Below are 10990 nucleotides of genomic sequence, written 5' to 3'. Positions count from 1 at the left end.
TAATCTAATAATTCCAGAAATAATTATCTTTTAATCGTTCTCCACCTCATGGAAGCCCCACAAACTCATAATAACACCTATCACGCCCCGATGAGTAGCGTACAAACTATCAATTCTCGAAATGAATCCATGAGTATCTCTTCTATCATTTCAATTTTAATACCACTAATGAAGAACCCGAACTTTCTGAGAACAATTACGAAAATTATGAAGAGGTAGATGGTTAGGATTTTCAGATAAGTCCGATTCCAGAATCACCTCCTCCGTAAAACTAAATAATAGGACATTTCCTCAATTTCCAAATTTTATTTTACTAAAAACGGGTTTAATATTGATCGATTCTGGAGGCTCCAATAGTATTATTTCTCCAAAGACATCTACGTACGTCAACCCTTCAACCCGTCACATCAATACGAAAAACCTTTTCTATTAACATCCATGAAAATAACTCTAAGTATTTCTCTAACATTAAAACACCTTTATTTGTCGAGCTATGTATTGATAAAACAAACTATCGATGCTATAATAGCAGAGTGGAGCAAAGGTTTCGATATTTTACTCGGAAACTTTGATTTGGAACGTTCGAATGCTTTAATTCATTATAAAAATATAACTTTACCGTTAAGAAAATCTAATATTAGAATTCCTTTTTCAACTTTACACAATAAAATTCCAATCGACATATTTCATGGTGACATACTACTCCCGAATATAAAAATGGTTATGTAGATAATATCATTTTATCATGTCCATTGAAACTTAATACTATACATGTTTAACGTCTTGATAATTATGAGATTTCACATTTTTCAGCAAACCCAACGATGATAAGAACTCAGCATTTAAATTCCGAGGAAAAGAAAAAATTTTTAAATCTTTGTAGAAAATATAAGGTAAGGTATAAAGGTCTCTCGATACTACGATGAAATATGTAACAGATAATCCAGATGACACTGGTAATAATTAGACTATGGAGTCTTTTTCATCTTTTATTTAGCTCAAGGTAATTGAAAGGTAATCCTTTAGTCATCAAATCAGCTTGTTGATTGTTACTTTTAATACATATTAAATTCAGAAACCTCTTTTAAAATGCTCAGAAACAAAATTGTACTTTAAATCCAAATGTTTGACTCTTCTATTGTTAAAGGGATTTTTAATTATTGCAATACATCCTTGATTATCTTCGAAATAAGTAACTGATTTAAGATTGATGTTAAAATCTTTAAAGAACTTTTGCAGCCATAAACCTTCTTTTATTGCCAAACAAAGTGCTATTAATTCTGCCTCTGTTGTCGAAAGTGATAGACAATTTGTTTCCGACTTATCCACATAAAACTATTGTCAAAAATCTTAAAAATAAAACCTGACACTGATTTTCGATCACACAAGTCACCGCCCTAATCAGCATCTACAAAACATGTTAAGTGTGTAGGTTCTTGCTTTCTTACATACTCTAAGCCTAAATTTGCGGTGCCCTTAAGAACACCCGTTGATACATTTTTTAACCTTTGAATCTAATTTACCTCGACGCTCTTTTGGAAAGTGGCTATATATAACTCAAACAACCAAAATTCTTGATCTTCTTGTGTATTTTGCTCCAAGCTCTGCTGTACTCCTTGCTCATTTACTGCATAATTTTCTTGTCTGTAACCTCCTCTTCCTCGACCTCTGTAAAAACCTCGGACCTGACCTCTGTAACCTCCTCTAAATTGTCCAAATCCTAGAACAAACCCTGATTCATAAATTCTTTTATAAGCTCCTCTTGTACGACCTCTCCATGCTTCATTATTACTCTGTATATTCTGTCTCTGGTTATTTTCATTTGAAATAATTTTTCCATCTCTTTCTCTCCAATTATTTTGAGGACAATTTCTCTTAAAATGTGTCATCTCTCCACACTGATATCAACCTTGCTTGTACAAATTTTCCACAGTAGCATGAAAATAACATTTTGTGGTTGGTAGAAAATAAAACTGCATAATGGGTTATGAAGTTTTATTTGACGTTTTAATTGTTTTGATTCATACAAGTGTATAATTAATAAATATTTCATATATTATAAAAACATAATATGTACAGACAAGAAACGATTAGTGTAATGCTGTATTAATAAAAAAAATGTTACACAATAATTAGGTAAAAAAAATTAAGGCTTGGAATATAGCTTAGGATCACAAACTTCGTAATTTGATATTCCAGTCAAGATGCAAAATATTGAAATATTAGAAAAAAAATAACAAACCCAATGTATGATTCATTTTTAATTACACAAAACTTTTGTAACAAGAGACTACATGTTTCATTATCACCTCTAAAATATCAGTCCATCAGGATAATGTAATGTGCCTTCGCAATTTACCATCAAATGGCATAAGTAATCTGCGTTATAGTTGGAAAATAGTATACCGCCCACTGATAAATTGATCTGGATAGAGTTTCAGCTTAATAAATACTTGATATAATGAACAAATAAACCAATTAAAATACCGTGAGTGCAAATTATCAAAAAACACAATTTTCCAATATTATAAGAATAATAATAAATAAAGTACTGGCTATTCAGGAGAAGGTAAGACCTAGTATTTCTACAGTTTTGTTGATAGTTGCATCCAACTCTTACATATGTTTAGAAGTCGGGAAGTTTTTGTGGCTGAAATCATGGTAAGAACACATATAAATAATTTTAGAGATATTAAAAAAAAATAACAACGGAAAGCAAATTGTATCAATGGCATACCTGGATATTATAGAAAAAGATATAGACAAAAACAAGTGAAAATTAAAAACAAATATTACTCAACTCGTAACAACAGATTCACAATTTTATTTTCTATACACCAAATACCACAAATTGAACAATCTTGACTGAAAATCATTCCTTACAATTCAAATTTATTTTCTGAAGACACACAATTCCACCTTACATCTAACAAATGTGTCTTAAGGCTAGTGCATCGTTTTTAATAACCAAATTTATATATAAACATCTTTAAGCGAAAATTTTTAAAGAGACTTACAAAACAGGTAAAATGTCGATGCAGGTTTCCAGCGGCACTTTTATTTTGTTAAAAATATCTATTTTTTGTTACAAATGGCAAGCTGCAAATCAACATCGAAACTAAGTTTTACCAAAAACAGCCCTGCATTTGTCTAATCTAATCATTTAACTGGAATGACACTAATAAGAAACTTTTTATTGTTTTTCTCCATGGACAGAATAGTGTACAGCAAGCAAGTACATATCCCCCTTTTTTATGATACTTCAAGTTGATTTATTTATTGGCACAAATAAAAAAGTTTACTTACATATAAAAATGATTTCACGGAAACAATACCACAATGAATACTTAAATATACATAGAAAAGGCACATAATCTAAAATGAAAAAAGGTAAAAAACGACCAAAAATTCTTTGTAAAAAAGTGGCAAATATTATTCAGCCAAAAATATGATTATTCTGTAATGAACAATATCATTAATGTACAAATTAAGTAAAATTTGTTCGACAAATGCATACAACAAAAAAAGTAAAAACTTTTAATAAAGCGTTAACAAAAATAATACAAATATATTAGATGACTTTTTAACAATTCTGTTTAATTCATTTTTTCTTCACTTAGATAACTAACGCCATATCTTTCTTATTTGGAAGATTTACTTTCTTGCCTTGCCACAACGAATTGTGAATCGTAAAAGCATCTATCGTTACAGTTAGATGTTTAGTATGAACTTGGGAGAAACATTTTCCACCAGAATTGTATCTGAAAAGAAAAACAGTCATCAAGTACACTTTAATTGAAAATATTTCGTTTACAATACTTTATTCTATTAATTCAATTACATAATTTCAGACAAGCATTATCACATATAAAAATCGCCAAATACCATCTGTTCTGATTTATGTACTTGCACACCTATAACCGTATGCTAAGAATAAAGTGCGTTGATAACAATATCTTTATTCTTGTACTTCTGAATTTGAATTCAAAAAGGAAATTGGACTAATGTGCCTCAAAGTGAGAAATTGAAATAGACTGAAAGACCATAGAAGAGATAAATTCATGTAGACATAAATAGAAACCCAAAGAGTATATTAAACAAATTTGTACACGTTGTCTATCACACCAATCTTAAAAGACAATTACAATATAGAGGGTAAAGGAATTTACAGGGTAAAGAAGCATATGAATATAATAAATTCAATAGCCTTTCCAGAATTTATAAGGCTGCAGATCATTGGATATAGACATATACTATGTAAAAACTTCTAGTTAAGTGGACTAACTCATTCAGTACTATTATAAAAAAACTTCAATAGTGAACTATAATTATATGTAAATAGTCGTCCTGGAATTTGACTTACAGTATAATTTTTACATGCGCACTTTTCCGTAATACTTATGTGAGGTTAGCTTAAAATTACAATTTATTATGTGGGTTTTATCAGATACAATTCAGGCAACGACTTTAATTCTAACATTCGATGGTAATTTAAACAAGGAAAAACCACTTACTTGAAAAATTTATCAAACATCTTGTCGTTAACCTGTTTAGGCCCCGTTCCATATAATTTATTAATTTCCTCCCGTTCGGGGCAATAAGAATAGAGAGCTCTAAACTGACATCCTGCGTCACGGAACAGTATTAAAAAGTGTTTACTTTCGGACCTATTAATTTCTTCGAGAACTCGTTTTTTCGCTTCTTTGTTTACTGCTCCAGGAAAAACACAATATTCCACAGCATTTAACATAATACTTCTATTCGATTTGGTGGCAGGTTGTTTGTATAATCTTGGACCTAAAACCATCGAAAATCATTAAACATCGTATAAATTCTGAATTAGAAAATATGCACTACTTGAAAAAACATAATCTCAACATCGACTTTAATTTGGAACAGCAGCATTTATCAATAATACTGGTTATTAGAAATTAAAACAAAATTTTCAATATAAATGTGCCTTTTCCAATTTCCATAATCTTCGACTACAATTATTCTCGTTTACGACACCCCGATCATTTTTACAAATCTTTATGCCTTCCAGAAACATCATACTCTTGTTTAACTTATTTCATTAAATTGTATGCAAATCATAAAAGATGTGCAGCCACATTCTTTACTGCAAGTAGCGTTTTTAATATACAACTTCACTATAAGCAAGAATGAATAGTTGAGTTAACATAAAATGAGTAACTGGATATTTTGAGATTGTTCCCCATCACAAATACATTCTAAAATTTACCATTATAATCCATCATACTGCTAGGTGTTGAACTGATATCACTGGATCCGTCGTCGAACATTCTTCTACCTTTACTCATCAAACCTGGTAAGCTACCTGGTCCAGAGGGTGATGGAAGATGTCTCATACTCATACCAGGAGACGGCACTCTTCTTGGAGGTGTTGCACGACCTAAACCTGAATCAGTGTCACCGTACCTGTATGCTAGACTATCTTGATCGGTACTTGATCCTGAAGAAAATTGAATACATTTATATATTATAGAAAGAAAGGATTCAAGAAACGCACAAAATATTAGCACTATTTCAATACCTTTAATAGTTGGTGTATACAGATACCACCAACAAAAGAAAATATATTTCAGTGTTTATCAATTATTTCTAAAAGGTTTTATATAGCCACCAACAAAAATAAGAAGATGAAATTGATTAGACATTTTCGGAAATAAAAGATTATAAAGTGTTAATCACACTCAAGTAGCTTAAATATTTCCTTTGAAGTTGGGAATTTGTCTATAAATCTATAATTGATAAAAGATAATTCCAAATATATATTGATTATAATGAATCGTCATACCTGAGATTTCTTACTAAACAAAGAATTCTATGATTTTATATTTTGAAAATAAAACTTGGTTGCGAAGTTATGGTCATAAAGCACAAACAAAATTGCGTTAAGATGAAAAATAATGAAGATACAAAAGAAAATACAAAATGGATGAGGTATATTCAATTTCTTTTCTAGAGTGAAGAAGTATTTAAAGAACTACCCAACTTATAATAATGAAAAACTAGGTAGCGTAATTGCTCTTATACTAAAGTAAGGATAGAAGAGATGATATCCAACTTAAACAAGAAGCACAGAAAGATATATATATATATATATATATATATATATATATATATATATTTGAAGAAAGGAAGTTACAGTATCTGACGAGGAATAAGAGAGAATGGTAGATGCATGAATTTGGTATAAGGTAGTTACACATATTTTTAATAGAAATAGAGTTAAAAAACATGACGCAAATCAACGATTAAAACATTCTGTGATACATTGATTATTACCTATATTTTAATTTGTTGTCTTATTTATTTTATATTATCTTGTTATAGATATTGTACCTTTTCCCAATGCATTCAAGATTAGTGTATATGATAAAGGTAACTTAGAATAGTGAGAAGCAATTACATTACATATTAATTACATTTTTTAATCCTTTGGAAAATCACCATAACTAAAAATACAATTTTAATAATCTTAATCGGATAGTTTATTCTTGTTAAGACGATTATTTGAAATATGACAAAATAATTTCGAAAATTAAAGCTATTTCAAACTTAAAAAAATAGCAAGCAGAAACTGGCAAAATTTGAACCGAAAAAATTATATTTATTTATTAATGCACAGAAAGTGTAGTAACCACCAAAATCATAGAACAAGAGCCCCAACTTACATATTAACGCATATACATTGCGTGTGATACTGTGAGCTAGTAAGAACATTGGCAAATCATATGTAGCATTCTGAAGATTTATTTATATTGAAATGATAGAAACTAATTTTTAATTCGAAATGATAAAAGTCGCTGTAACGATGACAACCCGTTTTAATAGATATAATCAACATCTAGTAATATTATTAGAATATAATAAGTTTGTACATGTAATTTCTAATACAACTTCTAGTATAATCTACATAATATAGACAAGATCCCCAAATGTGTTGGCTACATCGGAGGTATCACAGGTTTAACAGTAAGCCAGGTGTTTTGTTTATGATGTCTATGATCATAACTTACTAAACTGAATAACTCTTATTAAAATTATTTCAACAAAATTAACAATAACATTGAAAAATAAGTTCGACCAAATTTTGGTTAAAAAAGATCATCCTTTGTGAATATATCATGATTTGATACCATAAATTCGCTGGAACTTATTATTAATGACTAGAACATAAAAAATCCATTAAACAGTAACTTCAATACATAAAGATTTGAAAACTGTAACAGTCACGTTACAACAGGCGGGAATATAAATAAACTATAACCAAACAGCTCTTATATTTACAACCAAATAAAAACACCATCACCAGCTAAGAATGAACAAAATATGTATAATTTACAAAGAAGACCATCAACTTGTATAATAACTAAGTATTTCTATTCTTTAACTGGCCACTCAAGTCTAAATAATATATCAAGAAATCGCTTTCGTACACACAATGATTCACCAATAAAATTTTTATAAGTCATAGTGCAGATAGGGAAACTTAATAGCAGTTTTTATGTAATTTGTTATATAATTATTACACACCCCGTAGCTTCAAATATGTTTTATACCTTCGACTCTATTTGTTCCTGCACTTTTCTTAATAATTATCTTGTAACATCATATTTAGTAATCATTTTGTTGATTGTGTGTATGATTTATTGACAATCATTTCCGAATTCCAATATCAAGTATATTTTTAAAATTCAAGATAATACAATGTGATAAGTTCATCCCCACACTTTGTAGTTATAATAGAATAAAGCTCATTTTCTAAAGTTATTATACAGGTGATGTCACCTTTGCGGGAGAAGTACAGCAGGGAACCAATCAACCAAAAAAATGAAACTGTGTGAAATAAATTTAAAAATATGTAAGAACATCATGCCCCACAGCTCAAGACATCTAGCATTATGAACGTAGAAAATACCTACAACCAGGCGGAAAAGATCGTGTCTTACCGTACAAATTCATCATAGAGCTAGACTTGCGCCCTTTAAAGTTTTGATAAGCCGAATACTTAGGTCTGCCGCGTACCTGAGCAGGAGAGGGGTCTGTAAAAATATCGTTAACATACATACACTACTCGCCAATTCGTTTTGTACTTTGTGATTTTGATAAGACTCCATTTCTGACTACAACCATTCCCCTTTCGCTGCGACAACACAGATTTTGAAGCAATTTTTGGTAATCATTTTACAAAAGGTGTTTATATATGTATATACACCTTCGGAATGACTAGAGTAAAGTTAGTTCACTGAAAAAATGTTTTTACAATTTATTTATTGAATTTCGAAAAAGACATATACATTTACACTCGTTTTAGTGCTAATACTGTAATACCTAGAATAATGGGTACAAAAAGGGGTGTCGGAATTATGAATAATAATGTACATTTTTGCAAACTACAGAGGTCTTATATCATCCAATAGAAAATGTAGATGAATAGAGCAAAGTAGAACACCAGCAAAAATCGACAAGAAATTACGTACAAAAACAATTCAAATAAGTCAATTTTTAGAAAATCTGTAACTGTAAGGATATCAGTATACCTTCTGGGTAATCTGTGAAGAGTGTATTATATGACGAAAAAACAATATTAACATGAAATTTAGAACTTAGAATTTCGATACATCAATATTTTGTGTACTTCTTTCCGTGATCATCATATTGATAAGCTCTTTGTCTACTGCAAGTTTACAAGTGATACATTACATATTCTACCCCATTTTGCTTAACTTTCCTGGTTAAGTCAGAATCAACTCCACAGAATTAATCGGTTTGGAAATAGTTGCAAGAAATCTATTCAAAATATTTTTTGTCTTTTATTTTATTATTTGAGCAAAACGATTTGTATCTTCAACACTATTCTCATGTTTTAGTACAAAATAAAACTATAAAACATTTGATGTAGGTTAAAAATGAGATTTTGATTATTTTAAAGGGATATTTCAATATAGATTTTAGCTATGTGAATTCGAACAATAATGAAGAGTCTACAAAGAAAGGTAATAAAAGTCAAACAAAAATATGAAGTGATTTTCTATAATATAGAAACTAAAAACTCACCTGCACCAAAATCTGTATTGTACAGCATTTTCTCGTCTACCCTGCATTTCAAACACTAATTTTTCCAAAATAAAATGAAGTGATCCAGCAAAAAAATCAACAGATGCAGAAGAACCAAAAATAAAATTGAATAAAATGAAGAAAACAATAGATTGTACATTAAGAGTAGCGTGCTATTTGTACCAAAAATCTACTTTCAGTTCACATGTACAACACCTGAAAGCGTCTGTGCAGAGTATTCTGCAAACGCAACACAACATCCTATACTTACCACGACTAGTCTTATAGGAACTTCTTCTTCCTAGCGTTTGGTTGGCGCTATGGCATGGCGAAACGCCTCTGCTATCATCCGGGGAATCTGAAATAAACGATCACAAAAGACACACTAAGCTTTCTCATAAAAAACACATACATATAGAAAATATATATAACTCCTCTTGGTTATTTTATAATGACGATGTATTTATTTAAATACGCCCGCAAACTATGCTGTGAAAAAACGGTGGGCTTAACTAATGTTAAAATCCTCATTTATTCGGATACTATTCAGGATATAGCCAATATGCAGAAATGATTGGTAAGTCTCAAATTATAATTAATAGAAAAAAAGAAAATATTAAGGTAATCTATTTCATCTCCAATTTTACCTGTAGTCAGTCAAATTCATCATATGGTAAATCAATATTTCAAATTCAAACACACATTTAAAAAAAAAATAAAAAACAAAAGAACACACCTTTATAAAGCATGCCACTGCTCATGCTTCTGTCTGCTAAGCTATCTTGGGAACCTCTGTAATAGTCTCGTTTCATAGTGGAAGAGGTATAAGCTAAATATTTAAATTAAAATAGTAAATAAATATGCAACATAAATAATGTTGAAAACATAATTTAGTAATAATAAATGTAAAAAGCTAAAGCAAATAGAAAAACGAAAGTACCATCATATATCAACAAGGTATCCTAAGAGAGTTGTTTTATGTTTTATGATAACTCCTAAGATATAAATAAAGTTCAACTGTACCCTAAACAATTGTATCTCTTTTATTATTCAGTTCTAGAAAATAAGTACATGAAGAAATATCTTTATTTTTTGACGTACAATCAACTAAAAATTAAGAAACCTAATTCTGAACTACCTTGTATATTGGCAGCATTGGAAAATGTTTCATATAAAAAAACGGATGCTGCGTATGTATGCAATTCTTTGTTAGTGAATTGGCATTCATAAAACTTAATACAATAAAAACGTACCTGTGAGATTGGAAGTTGAACCTTTTTTTCCTCGACTCGACATACCTTCAGCCATTTGAACAGAGCCACTATCAATATGTATAGTTTTTGGTCGAGGTCTAGTACTGGCTTTGGGTCGCATTTTTGGTGTAGGCTTCAGTGAATTGAGTTCAGACCTGTCTAAAGTCTTACCCTACAAAAATAAATGTGAAATATAATCTTGGTAAAAATATTTTAGTAATCTTCAAGTTTTGCCAAATTATGTACACAAAAAAATTTTTTAGTGAAAATACAGCTAAAGGAGTATAGGACTAAAGCACTATTTATCAGAAACTAAATAAAAAATGAATGCCGCGCTTGATTATAACAATAGTTATATAATATTTCAATATGTACGTCTTTCAAATGAATAATCTATACTCTCATAGTGAAGTTTTTTGTTCAAAGTGTATAAGGTATGTAAATTACACAAGATCGATTATTACAAATCGGATTAACAACAATTAAATGATGTATTTAATATGGAGTCAAAATTTAAATTAAAATAAAAAGCCACAATTGTTTCACATTCAAAAACTCAAATTACCATTGTTGGCAATATATACCAGATTCACACGAAAATAAATATTATATACATATGCTTTTTACCAACTTATAAATATCACTATTAATTG

The 10990-nt window shown here is 29.7% G+C and overlaps 1 protein-coding gene across 38 annotated transcripts in view; it reads right to left on the bottom strand.

Moving 5' to 3' along the window:
• Positions 1-1981: 1981 nt before the first annotated feature.
• The window catches only part of LOC130899146 (patronin), a 90766-nt gene continuing 81757 nt past the window's right edge, over positions 1982-10990 (bottom strand). For 20 of the 38 annotated variants that reach the window (XM_057809004.1, XM_057808946.1, XM_057808949.1 and 17 more), the window contains 7 exons: positions 10338-10509; positions 9821-9913; positions 9356-9442; positions 7977-8069; positions 5243-5473; positions 4515-4797; positions 1982-3761 (listed from right to left, as the gene is read on the bottom strand). In XM_057809004.1, the coding sequence (XP_057664987.1) occupies positions 3617-3761; positions 4515-4797; positions 5243-5473; positions 7977-8069; positions 9356-9442; positions 9821-9913; positions 10338-10509 (1104 nt within the window). In that variant the 3' untranslated portion in view covers positions 1982-3616. The remainder of the gene's footprint in view (positions 3762-4514; positions 4798-5242; positions 5474-7976; positions 8070-9355; positions 9443-9820; positions 9914-10337; positions 10510-10990) is intronic. The other 18 variants (XM_057809116.1, XM_057809188.1, XM_057808970.1 and 15 more) reach the window with 3 other exon arrangements.

This window comes from Diorhabda carinulata, chromosome 1 (assembly GCF_026250575.1).
Source record: "Diorhabda carinulata isolate Delta chromosome 1, icDioCari1.1, whole genome shotgun sequence".
NCBI lineage: Eukaryota > Metazoa > Arthropoda > Insecta > Coleoptera > Chrysomelidae > Diorhabda > Diorhabda carinulata.
This window is presented reverse-complemented; position numbering and strand designations above follow the sequence as displayed.